Source organism: Pseudochaenichthys georgianus, chromosome 10 (assembly GCF_902827115.2).
Source record: "Pseudochaenichthys georgianus chromosome 10, fPseGeo1.2, whole genome shotgun sequence".
NCBI lineage: Eukaryota > Metazoa > Chordata > Actinopteri > Perciformes > Channichthyidae > Pseudochaenichthys > Pseudochaenichthys georgianus.
The window spans coordinates 8216296-8243349 of record NC_047512.1 but is presented as its reverse complement, the minus strand read 5'-3'; the positions used below and the strand labels follow the sequence as shown (position 1 = coordinate 8243349).

Below are 27054 nucleotides of genomic sequence, written 5' to 3'. Positions count from 1 at the left end.
CTCTCTGATGTAGTTTACGTTTTTTTCTGTGGGATGAACCTTTTGGGAATAAATAGGGAATTGACTGTTTTGATTTGCCTATTAAATGTCTATGTACAGTTTGTAAGATATACACATTATAGGGGTTTACTCTACTTCTATTTTTGTCTGTAGATTTCTCATAAATTCCCCAAAAGAAAGCCCTAGATAATGTCTCATTTGTATATTTAAAGATAACATTTCAGTGTAATGGTGATATCTATACAACATATCCTATAACGCTGCATTGTACCCCCTTACAAGTTATCCAAAAGTTACAATTTGAATAATAAAGTCGCAAAACTAACAGCAAACAATAAAGGAAAATAATATTGTGTACCTTCCTCACAAAGTGTTCACACACAGAAGATCAGACGATGAGCAGCAGGTGAAGATGTGTTTAAATTCAGAGTAAATATAGTGATACTACAACCGAGCACACTCACCTAAATTGACAATAACTCTGGAGGTAATGAAACCCAGTATTATTGACTGAGCTTCTTGTTACGCGGCGGGGTGAAGTGTGCCGTGTGCTGATTGTTTATTTGTCTAAATAGCTCCGATAGTGTTTCCTACGCGACCCCAAATCCTCACTTTGTTTTGATTTAAATTTCTCATGGGTGCTGTAAATAATCAGACCTCTGCGCTCTGTCATTCATGCATGTTGCTGTTGATTTATTATTATCTTCCTTATTGATGTTTGTTAACATGTTGCCCTAATCTCCAGTCTCCGCAGGTGCATATTGACTTTGTGTTGCGTGTCTTCATTGAGGTGAGACACTTTTTAAGCTGTGCTTATTGAATCTGTACACATTGCATCTTTTTATGCGTAGATCTGGAACTGATGAGTTAGTTTTGTTTTGATTATTTGTTTTAGATTGTAATATGTTAAAGGTCCAAATCCAAAGGGATATCGGCATCTGTTTTGTCTGACTAGTAGTCCAAAACGCAAAGATATTGAATATTAATTCCCATAAAATACAGAAAAGCCGTAAATCCTCTAATCCGGTGTTTACCAAGCTGAATGTCGGGACCCCTTAAAGAGGTCGCAAGATACATCTGAGGGGTCAACACATGATGAACAGTTTGGAAAAAAGATCAGAGCATGTCTCTGCTCGCAAAAGGATGTCGTTTTTATTTTAGAAAATGTATATTTGCTTTCTTGTAAGCTATACTACATAACATAGTAGAAATTGGTGCTTCAGGACTAAAAAGATAATCAAATTTAAACAATGTATACATCTAAAAACATAAACGGTCACTTTTTACTTGATTTAAGATCTTACACCTCATAGAAATTGATTGTGAGTTCGTTTTCTATATCTTTTTAAAGCGACAAAAGCAAACAAGCTGGTGCCATTTTGTGTTGAAAGGGATTTTTAGGAATTTAGCTGAGGCTTTGTCGCCCTTGTCAGTCAGTGTGTGTATTGATCATGGGCCCTTCAGCAGGAAAAATGACATTATTGCTGTTGCGGGGAATCAATTCTGCAACCTTCGAGGTAAAGGCCAGTAGGGTAGAAGCTCTTCTTTATGCACTTATGTATTAAAACAGCAAACAAACAACTTCTGTGTCCTCCTGACCTCCACCTGAAATCTATAGCTTAACACAAAGAGCGCTCTCTGACGGCTGCTTGTAAGTGCGGACACTTAACAAAGAGGGAGAATGGGAACGATGCCTAAATAAATTGGTACATGCAATTAAACCGTGGGAACTTCTTCGCTGAGTTCATTTATATCACAAAGTTCATCCCTGGTGAACGTGCAGTGGCTGTTCAAGGGCAATGACTTGTTTGCCCCCCTCTCTGCTGCATTAATTTCCCCTCATTTGCATAATGCTTGGCTGGTGGCTATACGGCGGCCAAATGCAGCAACATGTTAACTTTGCCTTATGTGAAAACACTTAGGACCCAAGAGGATAAACCTGCGCTGATATCTAACATTAGTGTGCACGGAGTCGGACAAGATTAAAGTGCTGTTGTCTGTGTAGTCTAAAGGAGTGGTTCGTATAGTTTGTCATCCTAACGAGCGCTTAATATAAATAACACCTGCATGTGTGGTTACGTTTTGTTCCAGGGGCCACCGTGCTGGGGATTTCGTGAGAAAAAAACGTCTATTTCAATATATTTTTACATTTATTATTGTTTTAAAGAGGCCCTATTATGTTTTGGGGGGGTTTCCCTATACGGACACGCCCCCGCCCCTTGCCTATAATGCCTCAATTGGACTCCTTTGTTCACGTCTGGAACACTCTTGCTTCTATTGGCTAGCACTCCAACACATTGTACGTTATAGGCTAAGGGGGCGGGACATCTCTAAGCGGTTGACCAATCACAACAGAGCCAGCCAGCTAACCAATCAGAGCAGACTGGGCTCTGGTTTCAGACAGAGGGTGAAAAGAGGTGCTGCAGCACAGACTGTATGATAAAAAATAAAGGGCTTTTGAACATTACAGCATGGAGACATGTCCCGGGAGAGACACATACAAATATGATCCTGAAATTAGTAAATAGTTAAATCTGTTGCTTGTTAAATAACCTAATGACAGATTTTCAAGGAGATTGTCAAGCATAGATTGACTTATATGAACCAAGTAATTCCTTAAGCAACAGAATAAACTACTAACATTTTATTATTATAAGTAACTTTTAATTAATTTGAAGGATTATCTCTCACATTGTGAATATGAAATGGACTTTGAAGATGTCAAGGTGCTTCCATACAAATAAAGCTAATCACGAACGTGCACATGAAGTCAGATTTTCTCTACAAAATATATAGCTCTATTTGATTTATATTCAAATATTGTGGCCCTTTAATGGCCTTTACCAAACACTCAAACAAAAGCTCCCTTACTCAAGATCCTTTTGAAAGTCTTGAGTCTTTGGTTTCTGTGTTTTGCTTCCCAATAACCTGAAGATGTTTTAATCTTTGACAACATCAACACTTCCTCTAGCCCACCATTTATCCGAGCTCCATGCCATTCAGCAGCTGAATGAGGTTTCAGACATTGGGTTTTCTCCAAGGTTAGGCCCCAGACACGCCTACACTCTTGGACGCTTTTCTGCCGCAAGAGGCAAGAAGCAACAGCGGGAGGAAAGGAAAAAAAACAGATTGACAAAAGCTTGCTGGGGAAAATGGTTAATGTAAAACATGGAGACATTAGTGGTTTATAGACTGTAAAAGAGATAGGGAGAGGCAGGAGAACTGTGGTGTTCTTTTATGTAGAAGTAGAAATATCTTTGAGAATAGATGCGTGTGGCGCAGTGGGTTGTGCATTTCTGTTCAGATCAGGGGGTCACAGGTTCAAACCCCACTGCAGTCAGCATGTCGTTGTGTCCCTGAGACACTTCACCCCAAATTGCTCCTGTGGGGATTGCCCACAGTGCTGAGTCTGTAAGTCGCTTTGGATAAAAGTATCAAGTATCATGTCATGTAATGAACGGTATAGGGAGGGTTAGATGGATAAAGACTGTCCTAAATATGGTACTTAAGTGTTCTTTTTTTAATATACCTTGTACTATTTAAGGATACAACTTAAGAAAGTCCTCCACTACTTTTATTTACCACATCGTTTCAGTATATTTTCACATATGAAAATACATGATGTGCTGTATTACTCATGCACTCAGTTGTATCTAAACTTGGTACCATGTTGACAAACCACAGCATGCGTTTACGTGTATTTTTAAGTGATACGAATATAATACTATGATATGAATATTATTCTGTGAAAAGAGCTATTCTGTGAAGCTTACATTTACATTTGATTTACTTCTGTTTTTTTAATTGAATTCAATAATTGTACTTGTATTTTTAAACTGCAGTCTTTGTATCTTTGCTGAAGTAAGGGGTCCAAGTATCTTCCACCACTCGCTGGGTGTTTTCTCCCACAGTAACACTTCTCTTTGTGTTCTTCTTTTGCCACATGGTGTCATCTGCCTATCCATCCTGTATGAACATCTCTATATGTGAGGACTTAACCCTCAGCTCTGTTGCTATTTACTGAGGATCCTCCCTATGCTGTCCCTCCAATCCTCTGGATTTCCTGTAAATCCCCGAGGCCTGGCGAGCACTGGTGATTTGTGGTTGGCTAGTAGGCAATTGACACATTGATAAATCCCCCTCAGATGGGGTGCGATCCGTTTGAATCAATAGAGCCTTATCGGCTGACGGGCGTCACGGCTGCGCCCGTGTCGGTTCACCTCGGGTCCCTCGCAGTGGGCCTGATTTGTAGCTTTTGACAACAAACATCGCCACGCCACGTGGCTCGTCAGAAAGTCCACGGGCGTAAATGAAGGCAGGACTCAGTCTGTCAGTGAGCAGCTGCAGAGAGGAGGGGAGACAGACAGAGAGGGGGGGGGGGAGAGGGGGAGATACAGGGAGACAGGAGGAAAAATAAAGATGATACTGGAGATGGGGCTGGGTGGTATGGCCAGAATCGTCTGTCCTCATGGGTGCTTTTAAATCTCAATAACGATCAGGTTAAAGCAGGTTATTCCAAAAAGAAATAGTCTTTATGAAATCCACACATGAAAAAGACAGTTTTAATGGACTCATGTGCGATTAAGAGTATTTTAAATTGTGACCGTTTCCTCATTTGATGAAGATCTTTAGTGCAATAGTTTCAAGTGGATTTACAGAGCAATAATAGATCAAAATGTCCATGTTATACACTGACTATGACATGCACTGTTAAGTTTGATTTCACTGAAGTCCAGTTTGCTAACTGCATTGAACTGGCTGGTAATGTAAAAGGTCATGTCAAAACCAAACTGCAATCTTCAAATGGCATTCCTTTAAAAATATTGCTCATTCGATTTCCTGCAAAATAACAATGTGCTTGTTATTATTATACATGGCACGACTGTGTGGGAGGCTGTGGCGCAGTGGGTTAGTGCGTTGATGTTCAGATCAGGAGGAGCACAGGTTCAAACCCCACTGCAGTCAGCATGTCGTTGTGTCCCTGGGCAAGACACGTCACCCCAAATTGCTCCTGTGGGGATGGCCCACAGTATTGACTATGTAAGTCGCTTTGGATAAAAGCGTCTAACAAGCAAGTATGTCTCTTCTGCTATTTAACAATCTGCTCCGAACGCCAGATAAAAGAAGAGCTCCTCACATTTCCTGCAGCAGTCCAGGGATTGAAACTGAAGACGGCGTCCACGGCACCATGAGCCTGTTCAGCTGCAGCCAGAGGATTCATGGCTCGAGTCCACTGGCCAGACTTTAGCTGTTCGCCGTCCGCGTGGCTCTGGTCCAGCTTCTCCTCTGTCTTTAGATCCGAGCCAAACCTTGCCCCTCCACAGCCAGCCACGTTTTACAACTTGGCGAGACTCTGGCCAAAAGCTGCCCAAAAGCTCCAGTTTGGAGGATTAATGGTTACTGATTCTAAAAGAAAGTAACCCCCCCTGCATAATGGAAAAGTTCTGAGCAACAAAAAGCTTTAATAAATAGCTGAAATGTGTATTTAATTTACAAAACATGTGATTTTTTCGGGAGAACAGCAATAAAACGGTCAAGTGCGATTTGTTGGAGTTCATGTCAGGTGACATATGCTTGTTATATTTCTGATTTCTTGGTTGTCAGGGTGTGGGGCTTTTCAACAGAAACACAAACCCCACTGCATCATATGGTTTGACCCTGCTGCTAACTAGGCTGCTTGTAAAAATCTGCACATTTTTGGTGGTTGTACGCCAAAGCCGAATATCAAGAGGCTGCCAAAATGGACCATATTAAATGAAAGCAGAACATATTATTTTATAAAAGAAAGGGTTCAGTTTCAGGACAATGTTTTGAACATGGTGGGAAGGGCAAAGAGAGAAACATTATTATAACTTGTATGCTATAAAGAAACCATTCTGAAGTGACTGATGGGGAGGTTAACTAACCCGCTTCTGTAAAACTGAAAAAGAGAGATTTTAAGGACGACAGTATTCTGTAGAATAAGGGAAGTGGGAGATTACGTAGAACACTTTCCATTTAAACAGTAGGAGGAAGCTTAATGAAAAGTCTTTTAACCGGAGTGATGGGAGCCCTCAGGTTGACAGCACTCTCTAACGCTACATTCTGGCAGTTTGTGTCAACATGGGGATTACACTTCTTCAAGAAGTACTCTAACCTATTTTAACAGCAGGGACAAGTTCAGGTGGAACACTTGTTTGGTGATTGGTACCAGAAAATGTAAACAGGAAACTTCAAGTTGGAGCTTTTGTGTATTTTATATTACTTCAACAAATGCCATGGAAAAAAAGACCAACAACAGATGTACCCAATTATGCGTGTAGCCAATGCCTTTTACAGTGAATGGTTCTGTGCCTGGGATGGGGTTGTAATACATTCACTTCTTCAGGCTTTACTTCAGTCAAAGTAATAATACCATACTAAAAAAAAACTCCATGACAAGCACATGTCCCGCATTCAAAGCAGGAGCTAATAGGTTTGTTTTATTATCTATATTTGCTTTTTGTGGATCCCTTCTGTCCCTACTTAATTTGAACAAGAGAAAGGGTTAGTGTAGCCATCTTAGTGCCACTAAAGTGAAGATTTCTGGCTCAGAGTACCAATGAGAAAAAACGTATTTCGAGAAAGGGGCATATAAAGATATGTATTGTTAAATTCCACTGACACAGTAGGCAAAAAGGTAAACACAATTAGCTATTAGATTATAAAACTTCTCAGTTTGATAATTTACATTAAGATGATAGTTTGTGTCAAGTCAAACTTTATTGTCAATCTTTCAGTTTGTGTGTATCTATATATACACACACACACAATCAACAGACACAGTTGTACATATGCACACATTAAGACGTACATAAAAGCAGAACAATCAATATATACAAAATAACAGTCAGTTTAATAACATGTACTGTATGAACATAGTGTTTCTGTCTGTTTTGTCCCGCAGTGTTACTATTCCCCGTCAGTCTCTTCTGAATCGGATGTATTCATATGAGACACCACACACACATGCTGGCTGTTCACACACTAGCTTATTCTCACAGATAGTGAAACACACACAGACACACAAGGCAGCTCATGCAGTCTGCTCCTGGTGGACAGCTGGCCAGTGAAACATGCACAGAAACAGAGACACACTGGCAAGTTTCCACACATCCATTTGTTCTGTCATTTAAGCAATTACACTGATTGACCTAATGGGGCGCTATCATTGCTGGTCAACATGATGTGTACGACACGACTGGTCCAGTGTTTGATGAAGCCATTGAGACTTTGGCTTTTTCGTTTTTGAAGTCAAATGGATGGTCAACCTTTTCAAACATTAGGTCATTACTGCTTCAATTGAATTATTCTGTTATAGTTTTATTCAATAATTGTTTTTTAAATTATTTATCAATGGGGGAAAAAGGCAAAAATGTTCGTGCATCAAGCTTCTCAAAGTTTAGGATTGCGTTTAACATTTTTCTATATTTCATATATATATATATATAATATGACATTTCATATTTGGGTCTTGGATGTTTAATATATAGGCCTATATATATATATATATAATGTGACATTTCATATTTGGGTCTTGGATGTTGTGATTGGCATTTTTAATTGATAATATACATAAGCATTAGTTACAACTGTATTAGTTGCTGATTTTAGTTTGAATAATTGGAATGATCTTCTCAATAATAATATCTGCACATAACCTTCGAACAGAATATTGAATAGAATCTTTTATTTTCATTATCCAGGTACAATGAGATGAGTAGAGCTACTCCTGTTTTAAGGTGCCATTAAAAAACAAACAAGAGACGTACCACAATCAGGAGAACAACAACAACAAGCATTCATACTTCAATATGCAGATACATTTTTACAAGGGATTAATGTTTTGCCTTATAATTAAAACTCCTTCCCTTTGCAGTTCAGTCACAGTTCAGCTGATTCATTTGCCATCCAAAGACCTCTCCACTAACATATGATCACATGTTGATTGAGCAGCTGGATGAAGGTCCAGGTTTCGCTCTTCCTCCTGACCACACGTCTTCCTCTTGGCATCAGACTCATCATGTTAGCGACCCGTTGACCTGCGAGGCTCCCGCTCGCTGCTTATTGGGCTTGACACTGCTCGATGGTGACAAGGCTAATTGTCAACATCTGGAAAGTGCTTGCCATCCCTCAGCCCCGCGCAGAATGAAACCAGTGATCTGTCATAACGAGTCAGAGGAAATTAGCATCAGTCCAACGTGGAGAGGGGGGTCTTCCTGCCAACATTATCTGAGGGTCTGTGAGGAGGGGGAGGGGGGTAAACGCCTGTTAGAGGAGTAATATCAGGTCAAAGAGATTTACATGAATGTGTTTCCCTACACAGTCACCTTCAATACTGCTTCTCTGGTATCACTTCTAGCGCTACAATGACTGTAGTAGCGCGATCTATATATGTTGATTTTACAGGATTTGTTTAGAGGGGATATAAGATGATTAAACAAGGGTGTATAATGAATATTTGTTTAGTACACTACAGATATTTGTACAACTGTTACTGCTTCAAATAGCTGCTAGTTGTACAACCTGTACTACTTCTTCTACCAGATCTACTACTCGTCCGAGTTCTGCTATAATAAATAATTATGAAGTTACTATTTCTATTTCCATCTAAAAAAATCATTTTTTTGTGCAAAACTCGCAGTAAATACTGTTTTCAGCCTCTCAAATTCAAGGATTTACCATTTGTTTTCTGTTTTATATCATATCATATCTTTTTGGACTGAAAGACATCACCTTGGACTTTGAGAGACTGGAATATATAACCATCAAATGTGGAAAATAATTGTGAGTTATAGTTTGCTAAAAAAGCAAACAAATCCACCACCAGTACTACAAATAAATGTTTAATAATAATATGCATTTACCACTTTTGAAAGGTACAAGTTGAAAGTATCCCGTATGTGCTGCAGAAAGTGGGAGCAGCAGTGAAAGCGGTTGGACGTCAGCTTGTAATTCAGACTTGTAGGAGCCCGAGGCAGGACCCTCCAAAGTCCAGGCTCAAGAGAAGTAAAGGGTGTTAGCGGGCTCTTGCTTTACATCGAGCTCCAAGAGAAGCTCAGGCCAGCAGCCAGCACTGAGATCACTCTTTTGAACCTGATTTATGGACTCGTTTTTATAAGCTTTTTGTAGCTGTTAGCCTTTTGTTCATATTGTGATGTCTTTTTATGGCCCTGTCGTCATTTATATTACGCGCATAATGTATTTGACTGTTTTACGAGTCATACTTGAACCCTTTTGTAACTGAAATGTAAAAACAGGGATTTATAAAAAAAAAACCTCATGAAATGCATTTTAATAAAAAGCATCAAACGAGCCGATGTCCAATAAAGGGAATACTTGCCCTGCACCGTTCTGTTTCATCTTGTATCACAGGAAAACCTGCGCGGTCACAATATCTTTGTGTTATCAGAATGAATCGTTATTGAATTTATGCAAAAAATAAATAAATAAGCAGTCGCACAAGAGCATAACGTGGATAAAGGACATTTACTGGGTTATTAAATAATGCCCAAACTGATACGACAGATGGTTATTTTTAGAGACAGAGGGACACCTGGAGCGACATACATTTACATGCCGCATATTCTACTTTTTAAGAAAACTATGTGTTCATTAACCCTGAGAAAGTTCTGTCTAACCGTTGCATTGTTTTTGTCCGTTAACAGGAAAGTGACAGTTTGTGGTGGGACGCCTTCGCTACAGAGTTTTTTGAAGAAGACGCCACCCTAACACTATCGTTCTGCCTCGAGGATGGACCAAAGAGATACAGTAAGTCTCCTACAATATTCCAGCAAACCACCACTACTACAATTATATTTTTTGTTCAAGAAAAGTCTATTTGTTCAGTTTAAATCTGGTTTCATTTGGCTCTGTTGGACTTCATCTAAAAGGGAAAAAAACCACTTTATTCTGGTTTGTGTCTCTGGCTGTTTGTTCAGCACAACCTCTTTTTTAACTGCTTTTCAAGTCGAACAAGCCTCCCACCCACCTCGAAAATGTTTGGTATGAAAAGATTTTTCCAGTCTTTTACCCCTGCAGAGGTGGTTATGATTTCAATAAGGGTTATTTGTCTTGTTGTCTCTTTGTTAGAACTACTACTGAAAAACTACTCGCACTATCTTCATGACACTTGGTGGGAGAGTGTAATGGGACCCCAGGTGTCCTTCTAGCTTGTTGTATTATAGCATTATATGTTACAAATCACATATTATTGATATGATATTATTGAAGTGTTTTCAACCAGTAACCTCCATGTCTGTCAGTACCAAGTTATTTGGATAAGACTACAGCAGAAGTGTAATGGCAGAGAGGGACAAACCACATTCCCCCCCCCCCCCCCACACTTAAACCAGTTGGCCCCATTTACACGGGAACGCAAATGCAAACGAACCAAATTCAATATCAAAAAAGTCTTCCGTTCACACGGATACGGCTCAATTAACGTGTCCCTTCACACGAGACCGCTGGAGACGCTGTAGTACATGTGCCTGTAAGTGGCGCTGTACTTCCGCCACAAAATACACCAAAAGCAGCGAAGAAGACCCCCGAGCATGGTTGCCTGGTTGCCCTTCTGTTTATTCTCCGTGTGGATTTAGCAACATGTAGTTCACGTAGTTCTCCATGTCCACTTGTTGCTGATGGTTGTGGTAGAGGAGCTGTAGATTGTGCACTAACATCTGTAGCATGGTGAGTAGCTACTGACAGTAGCTACTCACCATGCTACAGCAGTGAGCAGCAGAGGTGGGGAGAGGCGGGGCTATGGCTTCATCGTTATCAGGAAAATTATCGTATAGGACGTGCACACGGATCCGTTTGGCCCCCCAGAGCGTTCCGTCCGCAGATCTATCCACCTTGGGACCCGTTATCGTTTGCGGGGGCCGTTTCCGCGTTTCCGTTACGGCCTCGTGTGAACGAACGGGCTATACGAAAGAGAAAAGTAGCGGATACAACCCGTTTTGTTCCCGTGTAAACAGCACCTTAGTCTTCTCCCACATAAGGTTATTGACTTACTGAATTGTCCTGAAAGGTCTTTTAACATCTCTAAGAAAAAGGGTGTGAGCCTGAAAGGAAAGATCTGTACCACTGAGTGTAACATTTCCAAAATTGGTTCCTCTCCCTCTTCTAACAATAGTTTTCTCTCTGAATGTGATTGCTGAACATTGATGCAACATCACATGTAACTACTGGTAACCTCTTTCTGACAGTTTCATCAAAGGCCTCTATTGTGCCCCCTGCTTTTGTATAAAGATGTAAATGTAAACCACAGTTATGAAAATGGGTAAATTATTGGGTATTGCTGTATTGAAACGCTTCACAAAACATGCTCTTTTGTGCAAGATCATAATGGTCATTCTTTGGGAAAGTGAGTTGTTATCTTGGCCCCTTTTTCCGAAGAGGAGAGCGGTACAAACTGATACCATAGTTGTATTGTAAATGTTTTATATCCAATAGAGTTGTGAAGTAGAAAGGCAAGGCAAGGCAAGTTTATTTATATAGCACCTTTCAACAAAAGGCAATTCAAAGTGCTTTACAAAAAACGAAAGACATTTAAAATCAGTCATTAAAAAGAAAAGATAATAAAATAAACATTAAAAGAAAAAATACATGGATAAAAGTTACAGTGCAGTTTAAGATGTAAATAGTTCAATTAAAAGCAGCGACAAAAAGAAAAGTCTTCAGTCTGGATTTAAAAGTAGTCAGAGTTGCAGTTTTCTGGGAGTTTGTTCCAGATATTTGGAGCATAATAACCGAACGCTGCTTTAAGAAGAGGTATTGTCGGACTTCCAGGAATCCAGACGCTGTGTTATTTTTCTTTAGATCCACAGTGTTAGTTAGTTAGTGGGCTTTTTGAGAAATTCAAGGCTTGGATCTATCCTTGTTGAATCATCAGAAAGAAGAACAGCTGATGCGTTACCGTATATGTGGTACTTCGTCAAAATACCAGACTGTATATTTTTAAATATAAAAAAAAAACTCATTTCGGTGAAAAACAACCGATCCTGGTCTCTCACATGTAATCTCAAAATGAAGGTTTGCACCTCTAAAACATGATCAAACATTCAGCTGTCATACGCCTTAAATGAATATTGTTGTTTTTACATTTCCGTTTGTGTTTACATTAAACAAACGAGAAATGGCATGTTAGATAGTATTGTTGAAAAGTGCAATACTTAACGCACGGACATAAGTGGCGTTGATCTATTCCAATCACTCTTGGAAATAAGTAACTATTGCTTTAAGTGTAACTCGTACTCTAAGATATCTGATCTCCTCATAGGCTCCTGTTTCGTGTTTTTCATTTTATTTTAACAGGGTGCCGAGTTTCAGAAAATGCCCTTCACACTCTATTCTGTGAAATAAAAACTAAAGTTAGGAATATTAAGAATACAGCCACAGTGTATGGTGTTCAGTGACAGGAGAGAGTAGTTATTGCGTTTGGGATATTGTCCCCTTCATCCCATCTGCATAGGTTTGTCTTTTGATATCTGAAACATATTGAATATCACACAGACACAGATAAGGACGTGGTGCTCTGAAATGAGAAGGTGCGTGCGTGCGTGCGTGCGTGCGTGCGTGTGTGTGTGTGTGTGTGTGTGTGTGTGTGCGCGTGTGTGTGTGTGTGTGTGTGTGTGTGTGTGTGTGTGTGTGTGTGTGTGTGTGTGTGTGTGTGTGTGTGCGTGTGTGTGTGTGTGTGTTGGCTGATGTATATGTGTGATTCAGCTCAGTCATGGGGGAGGAAGAGAAAGAGAGATAGAGAGAGAGAGGGAGGGAGGGAGTGGAGGATTGTTGTGAGCCGGGCCCCGGTTTGCTTTTCGAATGTAAAAATAAAAATCCCCAGTAGTGTAGAGACGGCAACCCTGTTCCCCCGGGAACGGAAGGCTTAACACCATGGCGATGATGACTCACCGTCAGTCGCAAGCCTTCCTCGATTCACATTAGCTAAGTTACACACGAACGCATCATCCAGGAAAAATGTGTGCGTACACAGACTCCAAAGAAAAGCTAAGAATGACGCCCTGTGAAAGTGATGATGCCGTTTGTGTACGCGTCACGTAAATAGACCCGTACAATGTGTCATACAGAAAGTGATTGTTGTATGACTTTCAGTAATGTTGTTGCTTTAAGCTTCTGCTACGGAACAACATGGAATGATTCACAGGAAGAAAGACCTCAGGGTGTTTATCAAGGTTACTTTAAAGTTTCTAGAGAGATTAGCCTGTTGGATAACTGAGCGTAATGATAAGAGCATGGACACACAATCATCCACAGTCCACTGGCTGCATATTAGAAGTGAGAACACAATATTACACACAGCCATTGTTATGACACGTGTAACTAGTTTGACTTGTTTTAATGTCTAATGATGGTTGGAAAAACCTGTATTTGAAGTTATGTCAACACACTACGTTAATTATGTTACTGTTTTCTAAAAGAGACAATATATGTGTTGGCATTTGTTTAAAGAAAATGAAATGTAAATAATGGAACGAAACCCAGGCTGCCATATTCATCCAAAGATATTCAATTTACTCTCATAGGAAACCAGGAAATAGCACAAGTGTTGATGACAACCTATTTGCTATTTTGTAACTGCAAATCAGCATAAAGAGTTACCCTTATGCATGTTTCATTTGTGCGTGTGTGTTGTGTTTAATATATTCAACACAACCGCATGCAGTGTTACTTTTTCACTTCATAAGGCAGACAGATTAAAATGCTTATTTCACTATCTACTCATAGCTAAATGAATGTACCACAGCCTAAATCTGTGAATTAAAAAGAAAATAGTTATAATAGGAAGAAAATAGAACTTGTAAGTACATGTAAATTGAATTCTATGCAGCAAAGTCTGCCAGTTGGTTTAGCAGGCTGGGCAAATGTGTAAATAAATACGATATTCAAATTATTCATGATAAGCTGCAAGGATTTTTGTACATTGCAATATGAAACTATGAACATGGTGCACGCAGACGAATAATGTAGGTAAATGCTAATATACTAATATGTGGCTCAGCATTTTATCAGAGATGGGTGCAGTATTTTATTTGTTTTTTTAGGTACAACTCTACTTTTTCCCACTGAGGTTTCGTCCTCACCTTTTTCTATTACACAGAATCGTTCTTGTGGCACGGATATGTCCTCCCTGTGTGTTATCAGGGGGCTTTAGACTCCCGCTGTATCCCTTTGTTTTTCGTCCAGAAATGTAAGCTCACTCTGCTCATTGTTAGTCGCTCCGTACAAAAGCATCAGCCAACTGCCGAACATATAAAATGTAAGTGCGACCGCCGGCGGCCTTAAGCTGAAATAATCTTCGCTTGCAGCCCTGGGAAAAAGCGCTATACACGTGTAGTTATTGCCACGCAGGTCAGAACACACTGACCAGTGGTGTGTGTGTGTGTGTGTGTGTGTGTGTGTGTGTGTGTGTGTGTGTGTGTGTGTGTGTGTGTGTGTGTGTGTGTGTGTGTGTGTGTGTGTGTGTGTGTGTGTGTGTGTGTGTGTGTGTGTGTGTGTGTGTGTGTGTGTGTGTGTGTGTGTGTGTGTGTGTGTGTGTGTGTGTGTGTGTGTGTGTGTGTGTGTGTGTGTGTGTGTGTGTGTGTGTGTGTGTGTGTGTGTGTGTGTGTGTGTGTGTGTGTGTGTGTGTGTGTGTGTGTGTGTGTTACGAAAGGTTGTTACTTCTTCCAATGGAACAAAGTATCCTTAGAACGTTTTTACTGAGGAGAACAAAATGTTTAAAACAAATACAATAAAAAGTATGCAGCAGTGTGGATTGAAGTTGTGACTCCCAAGACTAAAGTGCTGTTGTGTAAAAAAATCACTTTATTATATAGCTTATTTTTGCTCCACTGTCTTGAGCATTTCTGAACTAAAGAGAAAACGATTAGACTATCTTTAAATAAAAAATACTAAGAAAATCACAAGAGAAAGCATTTATAACCGTGTTGTAAAGAATAGCTAAAACATTTATTTGAGGTAATTTCTGTATTCCTTTATTTAATATTCCTCCTAAACATTCATAATGTATTCTTTTTTCCAAGGAGAAGCTTTCCGTGCGATGTAAGGGAGTGTTACAAGTCCTTGTTGACGCTGAATTATATATTCTGAATCCTACAGTATAGCTTATATGATAATTACCAGGAAACAATCATTTCACTCCAGTCTGAGGTGCACTAATTTCATAACGTTCAGCAGAGGAAAAATAAGAAAAGCCAATTTACCTAATCTTTTTTTATTTCATAGCGCATGGACGTGTGTTACGGTGTAACTCGTCTCCAGCTGGTGTTCATTGCGGCCTCTCCGAGGAAATAGATCATATTGGAAATGCCTGCTTGTTAATTGTTTGAGGACAAACACTAATGCATTTGTTTCCTCCGTGAGCGTCCAATTCTTTATGCTGGAATCAGAACCTAACGAGGGCGGAATAATTAGTGGGTGGAGAGAAAGCTCATCGTCAACATTAAGTCATTTATCAAGGAAAGAAATCCAAACAATTAGTCCATCATTCTTCTCACGACGTGGACATGTTATGCTTTTCTTATTTGAATATTTTTTGGTGATTTATAGGGAGCCTATATGTTAATTTCCATTTGTATTGTGTGCTTCTCCTGTGACATGTCTCCATGCTTTAATGTTCAAAAAGCTCTTTACTTGACTCATACGGCCTGTGCTGCAGCACCTCTTTTCACCCTCTGTCTGAAACCAGAGTCCAGTCTGCTCTGATTGGCTAGCTGGCTGGCTCTGTTGTGATTGGTCAACCGCTTAGAGATGTCCCACCCCTCACGTACAATGTGTTGGAGCGCTGGCCAATAGAAATGTGAAATAATTGTGCAGAGTGTTACATAGTGATGTCACTATGTTAAATAAGTAAACAATGGAATCCATGTGGTTTTGTGGAGGCGTGTGGCGTAGTGGGTTGTCCGTAGGTGTTCGGATCAGGGGGTCACAGGTTCAAACCCCACTGCAGTCAGCATGTCGTTGTGTCCCTGAGACACTTCACCCCAAATTGCTCCTGTGGGGATTGGCCACAGAATTGAGTATGTAAGTCGCTTTGGATAAAAGCGTCTAACAAGTAACATGTAATGTAATGTAATATTTTAGGCAGGGGGGGAGTGTAGGTAGAGAAACTCCCCATAGCCTGAAATGTAATGTAGTCTTTTCAGACCATTACCATGCACAAAGACATGAAACACAGTACAGGAAAGGGCAAACCCCAAAAAGCTAGAATAGGGCCGCTTTAAAACAGCAACCTTATTGGAACAATCCTGTTTTCCTGAGCCACAAACTCTAGGTCCTACTCTTGCTTTAAACCATGATCAATCCACCTGACTGTGGCTTTAGACTGCATCTCATTTAGTGCTTAGAAAAAAGAGTCGATGAAACGTCTATCTAATAGTTGACTTAGTTAGTTTTGTGTTTACATCAATGAAGCTCGGTGCTCAACCGTCAGCATTGCCACACAATGTCTCCCGGTTGTCCAAATGGTTATATTAGGATATCTGTTATATTAGGATATCGGTCTATCTAGTTCTTGGTGCTGTTAATATTTCTCCAAATGCAAATTGGGAAACATGTGGTATAGTCATGGACCAGCCTTCTGTTTTGTTCCATTTTGTCTTTTTCATGTTTTTCTCGAGTAGCACAAATGAACAACTTCATTTCGTTGTGCAGCCCCGTGTTGCAGAATCACAGTAAATAGTCATTGAACACATTCCTATAAATCTCAACTATTGTGCAAAAACAGCAATTATTTACTGATTCTTTCTTCTGAAACAGGACGATTTCACTACTCTCTCTTTTCAAAGTCATGGTAAACTGAATATCTTAGCATTTTTTTGACTTCCCCTTGGGCTATTATTTATCAATATATATTCAACGGATGAACTTACTTGCTAGACCTGCTACCTTTCACTTAAACGTAAGGTATTATTGGATACCGTGGCTCGTTTAACCCTAAATCCAACAGTACACTTGCTTTTCTACCAGCAAACTAGAGACTTAAAACCTTCAAATAGCATGTTGGTGAAGACTCTTAAAGAGACAGAGCATGTGGCTGTTGTCTGAATAATTCCCACCGCTTACTAAAAAGCAAACTACACCATAGTGTGTGTTGTGTCTAATTGTAATCTACATGACTCAGTAACAATAACCCTGTCAGCGGTCGACGTCAGCATCCAGACAGATTGCATTGTTTATTTCTTCGTCTTGTTCTTCCAAAGATTTGAAGAGCACCAAATGTGAGCGCTGGGTTTTAGTCTCTGGTATGTCATAACATTTTATGGCGTCTTTGGAAATAAAACGTATTAAAGCCCTGTATTGCTATGGCAGTATATTGCTTTGACCAGCGTTAATATTTTTTATGTTGGCATCGTGTCCCAGCTTTGCTCTGAGAGTGTTTTGGTGCGTTTTGTACGGGTGTGAAATAATTCTCCATCAGTGCAGGCCAATTATTGTTTTCTGCACCGAATATTCAGAAACAATCTAATTATACCCCCAATTGCCATGGCCCTAGCTCTCGCCCCGGTACCTTGTCTGGCTCGGCAATCTATGAGGCATCTGATGAAAGCTGCACTCCGTGATGCAATCAAAGAGCAAGGCTCATTTTAGAAGTAGAGGTTCAAACAAGAGAGGGAAAACTCTGCATGTTTAGTGGGCTGATTCAGGGCAAAATACGAAAGTCATTCACAACACATTTACAATTCATCTAGTTATTCTTACATTGCAGCACGCAATAATTGCAGCGATAAAATGACCACAGCTAATCATCGTTAAGCAAGCATGAGGACATAATGAGCAGGAAGGAAACTCGGGGAAACAGCTTTAATACGTGCGAAGGAAGGGGTGAAGAAAACAGCTTCTGCCGTGAAGTAAGCTTAACAAGGGACTCACTTTGCGCTTTGAATTAAAACCGCAATTATCTTTTATTTATTTATTAAGGACAGCCTTGCAGATAAAAACAACATGATACTTTATCAGTTTTAGGAAGTCGTTTCGTCTGATTGTATGTGACAATATTCTTTCTTTAACTTCAGTAAAACATCACTTGTTTACAGCGGTATACTCTGCAGTGAAACGGGATTCACAAAATAAATGTGGCATTACAGAAAGTTAAATGCCCTAAACGAGGCTAGAAATCCACGCAAAGCTGCAGGGTTGCATGACATTTGTTTGTCGTTGCATCAGTGCAAAAATAAATGACCCTTTTCACGTTACAAGCGTATTCATTTGACTTTCAAATGGGTCTTATTGTGGCTGTAATCTGGAGACACAACGATTGGCTGTCAGTTGTAAAAACAAGCACCAAATATTTTGATAATTCAATAATCCTTACATTTGGCAGAAAGTGCTGTTTTCATAGATTTTTTTAATTTAAATCATATTAAACTGAATATCGTTTTCCTTTGTTGAACAAAACATTTAAGACATTAAAAAGTACTTTGAGAAACTGGGATGGACATTTTTCACGATTTTCTTTGACTATTTTTCAGATTATTCTAGAAAACAATTGGTAGATTTATCGATAATGATGATAGTTGTTGGCTGCAGCCCTGCTTTAACTCGTTTTGTAAGTCCCCAGTTCGTAATAAGATACACCACAAAGCTTTAGTCCATTACTACAGGCAACATAACGATATTGATCCAGTGTGTTTATGATATTAATGTTAATGGCCAGTGTGAGTCAAGACCTCTACATAAATTAATGACATTACCAGCCAGCATTAAACCCAACCTCGACCCTAAACATGACCTACAAGATGTTTACAGACAGAGTCGATGCGGTGTGAACGAATGGAGATGGAAGGATACGTCTGTGATGTGACGACTCGCTTTCTGTTGAATAAAAGATTGACAGCGGAGTGCCGGGAAAGGTTTGTTGGAGGGAGGCTGTGTTATTGAATAGGGTGGAGGGAATGAAAAGGAAGACAGGTGGAGTCTCAAATGAAGGTGTGTGTGTGTGTGTGTGTGTGTGTGTGTGTGTGTGTGTGTGTGTGTGTGTGTGTGTGTGTGTGTGTGTGTGTGTGTGTGTGTGTGTGTGTGTGTGTGTGTGTGTGTGTGTGTGTGTGTGTGTGTGTGTGTGTGTGTTTGGGGGACGTTGATGCTTCTGTAGAGGGGGTTGTTTAGAAAGGAGGAGGAGGAGGAGGAGGAGGAGGAGATGGTGGAGGTGGTGGAGGCCTCTTTACAGAGAGATGGATAGCATGGATGTAAGGTGTGGAGCGGTGATTGGCAGGCGGTGTGATGCGGCCGCGGCTCAGCTGCAGCGCCGAGATGTCGGCTGCTGCTGCTGATTGACAATCGGAGCCGAAGCCTGGGAACCTCAGCGCTGGATCCTCTGCCGACAGACCAGACATTATAGATTTATACTGATATATATGTAGCCACAACATTTCACTCCGTTCCTGGATAGTTCCACACTGCCATCTATTGTAAACGTTGCACGTGGTGTTTTCATGATATGTCTGTAAGGTGTGCTAATCAAGCTTTTACGTGTGGAGGTAATATGAGTATAGAAAGGCAGAGAGAATAAAAGACGGAGAAACAAACGATGGGTCGTAAGGAAAGTCATGTGGAAATGTATTTAATGTATGTGAGAAGGTAAATAATGTAAATGTCAAGCTATATCTGGGAAGCAAACATCTAGTGTCATCCTTCAGATCAGTTCAAGCCAAATGCTAACTATGAAACTAATGTCCTCTTTTCATAGTTGATATATTTTCACATTTTCTTTATGAATAAATTAATTATTTTGTTTATAAAATGGAAAAAACAACGGTGTAAAATGCCCTTTACTACTGTCCAGAGCCAACGGTTGCTTGTGTTGTTTACGACAATCCCAAAACTCAAATATATTACAATTAAAAATACAAGAAATGTCTTCATCCTCAAATTTGAGAAACTAAAATATGCTAATTTAGCATTTTTCCTAATAATATTTTCAAATAACTGACCAGATTAATACATTTTTAAAATCAGTATTTTAGATCAATTAACTCATCATTGAGTGATCACACTTTAACAGCACTATTTCACTCTTTGTTAGATTGCAGCTGCCATTGATTTCTCAGTGTGTGTTGTATAACACTGGACCCTATTCAAGCGGAAACCTTGAGTTATCTGATTCTTTAAAACCAGGAAAGATACAGAAGTGTTTAGAGATGCTGATTGGAGGTCAGGCGATGTGTTTCTCTTCATCCTGGTGTCCACAAAGCTGCTTTTTAATAAGTTAATGCTTTTCTCCTTTGCTGGGCGACCTACGTTGTGTGTCTCTAAGCCTTGTGTTATGACACGTTGGGCTCTGGCCGCGGTTTGTTTATGTCTGCCGATCTGTAAAAACATCTTTGTGAAGCTCGCTCTCGCCGCACCCAGGAGTTGATGATTAGGCCGTGTGCTCATTGGATTCTCTGGCAACACAAAAAAAGTCTTTGTCTGTCTCCGTCTTTTTGACCTGAAAGTCCACACCTTTGTTTCCAACCACAGTCTGTCTGCTCCTTTAGGATTTCTAACCTTTACTGCCTTCTCCCGCCGATCCACAATCCCAGTCCTGCTTGCAACGGTGCTTTCTTCTTCTGCACCACCCTTCAGCGAAAACAAAATACATGTAGCTCTAATATATGCTTTCTAAAACGGAATGAATGCCATAACAGCTCACAACTAATTAAAAAAACTCCATTTAGAAGACATGAGCTAAAAATAAACCTGATTACATGCCTTTAAATGTTAAAAAACGAACTCTAAAAGCTTCAGTTTGACACATTAAGACATAAAAGTGGATAGAAAAGTGATGGATCTTGTCTCTGTGTCTCTGATAGTTTATGTTGTTTTTCCAAAAGCAACAAACACGATGCTGGAAGGTCAGAGCAGCAGCGTTTCTATTTACAGATGGGATTTTAATCAGAGATTGCAAGTTCATCTAATGATATTGATGTTTAAAGACATTTCACGGTAACCAAGTACAAATGAATCTACATTGGTCGGCACACTAAAACTGAATGTAAATGATGATTTTATTCTTCTGTTATGATGCTTTGATGGATTTACAAGATACCACAAGTCAATATAATCCAAATAGAGAAAACTGTTCTTATTTGAACATGTTGACATTATATTAACTTAACTAACATTTATAGATTTTGAGACGTTCACACAACATTATTATAACAACGTTAACCAGCAAGAGAAAGCCAAGTAAAAATGAATAAACTTTAAGATGTAAAATACATTTTACTGTAAGACTTTACTTCATTCTTTAATATATGAAGATTCAACATATTGTCATTACGTAGTACAGGTTCTATGTAACAAAATGGTTTCTCTGCATTCGACCCATCCTAGTGTTAGGAGCCATTACTGTATGTACGGCGCCCGGGGAGCAGTGTGGGGAACGCTGCCTTGCTCAGGGGCACCTCGGTAGCACTTGGTCTTGCCGGGACTTGAACTGGTGACCTTCCAGTTGCCAAGCCAAGTCCCATATGGACTTCCGTACCACCGCCCTAGATATAATATATATATACTATTTCCTGTGTCTTGCTTACAGTACAAACATATTCCACCGACCACATACTGCACATCCAAATCCTGTATCCTCAATTTTAAGAGCGTTTTGTTTGCAGTTCTTTGGTCCTGAAATGAAGCCATTAAACCAAAAAAAAGTACAGTATTAAATCAAATTAAATCAAGTTTTATTTATATAGCACATTTATAAACGATTTTTGGTCGAGCCAAAGTGCTGTACGTAAAATAAAAATAGCCTACAGTAGAGACACTTTACAGCAACAGCACAGATTGTTCAGAATATCAGTATGAGGAAAACGACACCCTCTGTCCTTAAGTGTTACTAAAACATATTACGGTAATCAGTTGAAATAGCTTGTTGTGTTTTTGTTATTGTATAACACGTTTGACTGCCTCGTGTGTGTGTTGGCAAATAAGGCACTGAGTTTTGCCAGTTGATTGTTCGGTCAGTGCCAGAACGTTTAGACTTTTACTATTTCTGTCTATTTTTCACCCGGCGATAAGCCCATTATCGCTGCCTCTGTGCAACTGGCCTCCTCTCCTCTCTGTGTGAGGTGTGTGCAACCTATCAGATCGGACGCCACCACACTGAGTCAGAGTTGAGTTAGGTCATCATAGTGCGGGCTACCTCACAGAACCTAGAAGACAGTTGAGAAAAGGATGTTTTTTTCATCACAGACGCTCGATATCCAGGGTTGAAAATAATTAATCGATCTCTGACTGTGTGCTGGCAATTTGTGAGTGTGGCACGAACAATTATCAGAAGGAATGGCCTGATTCCCATGACGAGAGGCCGTCGCTGACAACTCGTTATCAAGTTGTTATAGATGCATTTGGAAAACAAAATAAAGGAGACGCATGCTTTCCTCCCTTTGGTTTAGTTATCATGAGGGCTTAACCATGACATTACAAAAACATAATGCACCGTTGTATCGTATTATCTCAACCATAAGTGCGTTCATTATCAATAATTAAATGTATTTTGCTGTGTAATACGAGTATAGTAAACCTTTTATGAATATGAATATTTAAAATGAATCACATTCCTTTAAAACCCTCCTATTCTCTCCCCCCCCCCCCCCCCCCTTACTTTGGTGTTCACTGTCAAATTTGACCGGTCCTGTTTTAACTGCTATCTGATACAATATGTAATATTGTATCAGATTACTGGTACACATGAACAACTGCAGTACATATACAAAGAATAGACACTGAACATGTATTGCGTGTGCCAGGTGTGATCCATGTGGGGGGATGGGCACATAAGAGCGGGGGGACACTAGTGTGTGTGTGTGTGTGTGTGTGTGTGTGTGTGTGTGTGTGTGTGTGTGTGTGTGTGTGTGTGTGTGTGTGTGTGTGTGTGTGTGTGTGTGTGTGTGTGTGTGTGTGTGTGTGTGTGTGTGTGTGTGTGTGTGTGTGTGTGTGTGTGTGTGTGTGTGTGTGTGTGTGTGTGTGTGTGTGTGTGTGTGTGTGTGTGTGTGTGTGTGTGTGTGTTCCGGATGGTTACTAATTCCTTTTCTTTATGGCGGTCATGTTTGACCGGGAATACCATGGGTGTTACAAAGTTGACTAAATCATCCACAATGCAATGCAAGTGGTGATCATCAATTGTATATGTTCAAATGTCTCCTCTGAAGGATATCATGAAGCCTAAATGCAATCGAATGTAAAACAAAAAAGTTATGATTGATGAAAGTAGTACATCGGCCAGATTTGACCCGAAGACAACAGGAGGGTTAAGCATGCAGCATTTATGAAATCCTTCTGACTCTGCTATGTAGAAAATACTTTTTTAATATATGACTGCGCTGTAACTTTAAGCCTGAAATCAGGGATGAAACTGAATAAACGATGCAATTAAAATAAAAAGGACTCACCATCAAAGAGCTGAAGAAGGCATGAGACATAAGTTCAACTTTATGACCTTATTATTTTCTTCTCCAAATCAACATTTTGCAGCCATGTCAGTCAATAATAGAAGCAAAAAAAAACATATTTGGATTTCTGTTATTCTCCAGGCGATCTGTTAACGCAGCGTGTGTGAATCTGTGGGTGTAGACTCTGTGTTTTATCTGAGAGGCTGATGGAAATATACAGCAGCGGGTGTGAGCAGTGGCTTCTTGCACTGTTTGACCAGAGAACAAAGAGATAGTCCTTTTAAAGACATAATGTGGTTCTTCTGAGGCGGCCGGCAATCGTAGCCTTTTCGTTCTAAAACAATATCCAGCAATATCTGAAATAATTGACGCCTACTCATGCACAAAAAAGCCCGCTGGCATGAAAGTAACATTAGGAGGTACCTGCAATTCATTTTTGACAAAACAACACAGAGGACTCTGCTTGAAAATGATTATTGTTTGCCGTTGTTATTTTCTTGTGTGCCATTACTTTACTCGCACTTTAGTTTAGTGAGTGCTGTCAACAAAGAATGACAAACAAAACATTACAAGAACAGACTTTTTCTTTAGCAGTAGCCCCTGAGTTTCAAATCGTGTGTGCCAAAAAGTATAGAATAAGAGAGCATTGTGCATGTTACGTTTTTCAAGTTCTCCATGTATCTAGAGGGGACTTGAACCCGACCCGGTTTTTATTGCAATGATATCCGAGAGGTCCTTTCCTTATTGGGATTATGGGCATGACCGCGAAGCAGTTAGCTATGACGTTTAGCTGATTAAGTGTCCTGGACTTTCAACAATACATGACTAACGGCTCAAAACTTTCTTCACAGTGAGTTCAGAATTTGAAAACAAATTAGCTCTTCAGTTACCAAAAAAAAGCATGGCACTGGGAAGAAATTAAATATTGAAATACAACTTGCAGGGTCATCACCAGGCCAGTGCTAACATGTCTCAAATTGAATCTGTATATCTAAAGACTTTAATTGAATTGATTTTTGGACGTCAGGAGAGACATGTCGAGTTAATTGAATATCAGTGGCTCTTACATTATAGTATCATGTGTAATAGAGTCTGTTTACGGGCTACATATCAGTCAGTTTGGTCTCCGTGTGGCCTGGATGAGGGTGGGAACCTTTGTATGTGGCTAACAGGAAGTAGAGAACAGCTATCGGAGGGCACCAGCTGTCCGTGAGGATGGGCCCGTCCCCTGGCTTCCTGTTTCTCAACACTCCTCGTGCCCCGGAGCAAAACAAAACCAGCTTCCCCTTCCAGTTTGAGAAACAATAGATTTCGCAAACAGCCATCCTCCTCTCCCTCCGTTCCTCCTTCCTCACCTTTTCTACATCTTTTCCTCTCCATACTAAACTCGCTTTCCTTTTCTCCTCTGCTTTTGTATCTCCCCTTTTTCATCCTCATCATTCCTTCCCTTCTCCTCCTTCATCCCCTCTTTTCTTTTCTCCTCCAACTCTCATTAACTCCATTCTTTCCTTTGTCTATTTATTTAGTGTATGCGTAAATACAGTAGTTTAACGAACACATGTACAGACATACCGTTATTCTACTGTATGTCTGTTCCATTGGGGTTAAGTGGGAAATGCTGTTATAATGACAGCCTTTATTACTTTATGTGGCTTTGTGTCCATTAGGATGGTTTTGCAACTTAAAAAAGGTTCAACAATATATTGTGTGTAAACGGTTAAGAGGGGGGAACTAAAAGTAGATTTATAATTGATTAAGTATTTAACAACTAGAGAGAAATAATCAAACTCTGCATCACACAAAGTGGAAAAACATTGACATTGTCCCATAAAAGAGAAACATACTGCATATGGAAATGGTGAGCCTACATTTGGTATTAAAGGAAATGAACATGAAATCCCATTTAAAGTATCCAGGGAAAGTCTTCCCACGAGGTCTCTTACGGGACACATCTGCGATTTGTTATGCTCGGTGATGTTTGCTACAAATCCTAATGACAAACATGCGGTTCATGAAAAAATAACAAGTAAAGTGCAACACGAGCTTTTAACAGTAAAACATTGCAGAAAGGTCAACAAGATGAGCTCCGAGAGAGACTGACGTTTTATTAATAATGAATAATGTTTTCACCCACACACTGGAGAGCGGGAGAAGAATTCCACCTGGAAACATGCAGTGTATGCATACCACACACACTTATATGCACACACTCATCATGCATATACACGGTGAGAATGACAGTAAGCTCACAGTGACACACACACACACACACACACACACACACACACACACGCACACACCCACACACACAGGGAAACAGTCAATGTGTATATCTGCAAATACACACCGCACCACATACCTGGGCTCAAATACAAAGAGGCAGGAAAAAAAAGCGTGTGCACATGTACAAAAACACACATACAGTGTACACACACACACACACACACACACACACACACACACACACACACACACACACACACACACACTGTGCAAGGTTATTGACACATGGAGGAATCCATATTTATATATAATACAGTGGTGGAGACCCATCCGTCTCCATCGTCTATGAAAGGGCCTGCACTGCTTTACTTAAGGTATTAAATGTTTATGTGGTGCTTTTTCATCCCTCAATAACACTACTTTCCAAACACACACCTTCACACACACACACACACACACACACACACACACACACACACACACACACGCACACACACACACACACACACACACACACACACACACACACACACACACACACACAAACATATACACACACACACACATATACACACTCACAATGGCAGTAACAATTTTTCAAATCAGATGAGAAATTCAAGTCAAAAAGAGATGAAAAGTGACTTTGGCATCTTCTTTTGTATAGATCCTTTTGACAATAGCACAACAATGACAAGATTTTAGCTTGTATTACTTTGTGCCATATTCTCACCGAAGTCTCAGCGGGTTCAGAGAGTTGTTTTGTAATCACAGTCTTGGTTGTTTGATCCCCAGCTCCTCCTGTCAATGTGTCCAAGTGTCCTTAAGACTGCACACCAAATAGTTTCTGGTGCAAATTGCTTCCATGTTGTGTGAATTGTAACTTGCTTTAAAGGGGACCTATCATGCAAAATGCACTTTTGCACGTCTTTTAGACATGAATATGTGACCCCGGTGTCAGGGAACTCACCAAGTGACAGAAAACACAACCCTCTCTCTTTTCCTCCGTACCCAAATCTCTCAAAACGGGGCTGCAACGGATCTGATCCAGATTTGAAATTGTTCTGACGTCAGAAACAAGGAGCTCCGCCTATATGGGGAATGAGAGGCTGCGTGGCATGGTAACAGCATGGTAACAGCATGGTAACAGCATGGTAACATGATGCTCGTGCCTCACCCCCTCCTTTGCAGGGGGCCGTGGTCAGCTGCAGCTCATTTGCCACAGAATCAGCCCTTGTGAAAAACAGGGCTGGAATAGAGCAAATAGAGCGAAATGAGGCATGGCTAAAATGCATGATCTGTTTGGTATTTTGAAAGAAAAACTTCACAGACATGTTTTATAGGTTTATGTATGGCCCTACAATATATTATTCAAATATAGTATGATGGGTCCACTTTAAGTGAAAAGGCTACATAAATGCACTCAGTTCAT

At 40.1% G+C, this 27054-nt stretch overlaps 1 protein-coding gene across 5 annotated transcripts in view; it reads left to right on the top strand.

Moving 5' to 3' along the window:
- ldb2a (LIM domain binding 2a) overlaps positions 1–27054 on the top strand; it is a 105597-nt gene that overhangs the window by 13397 nt on the left and 65146 nt on the right. For all 5 annotated transcript variants that reach the window (XM_034092794.1, XM_034092793.1, XM_034092792.1 and 2 more), the window contains exon 2: positions 9687–9789. In XM_034092794.1, coding sequence (XP_033948685.1) covers positions 9687–9789 — 103 coding nt within the window. The remainder of the gene's footprint in view (positions 1–9686; positions 9790–27054) is intronic.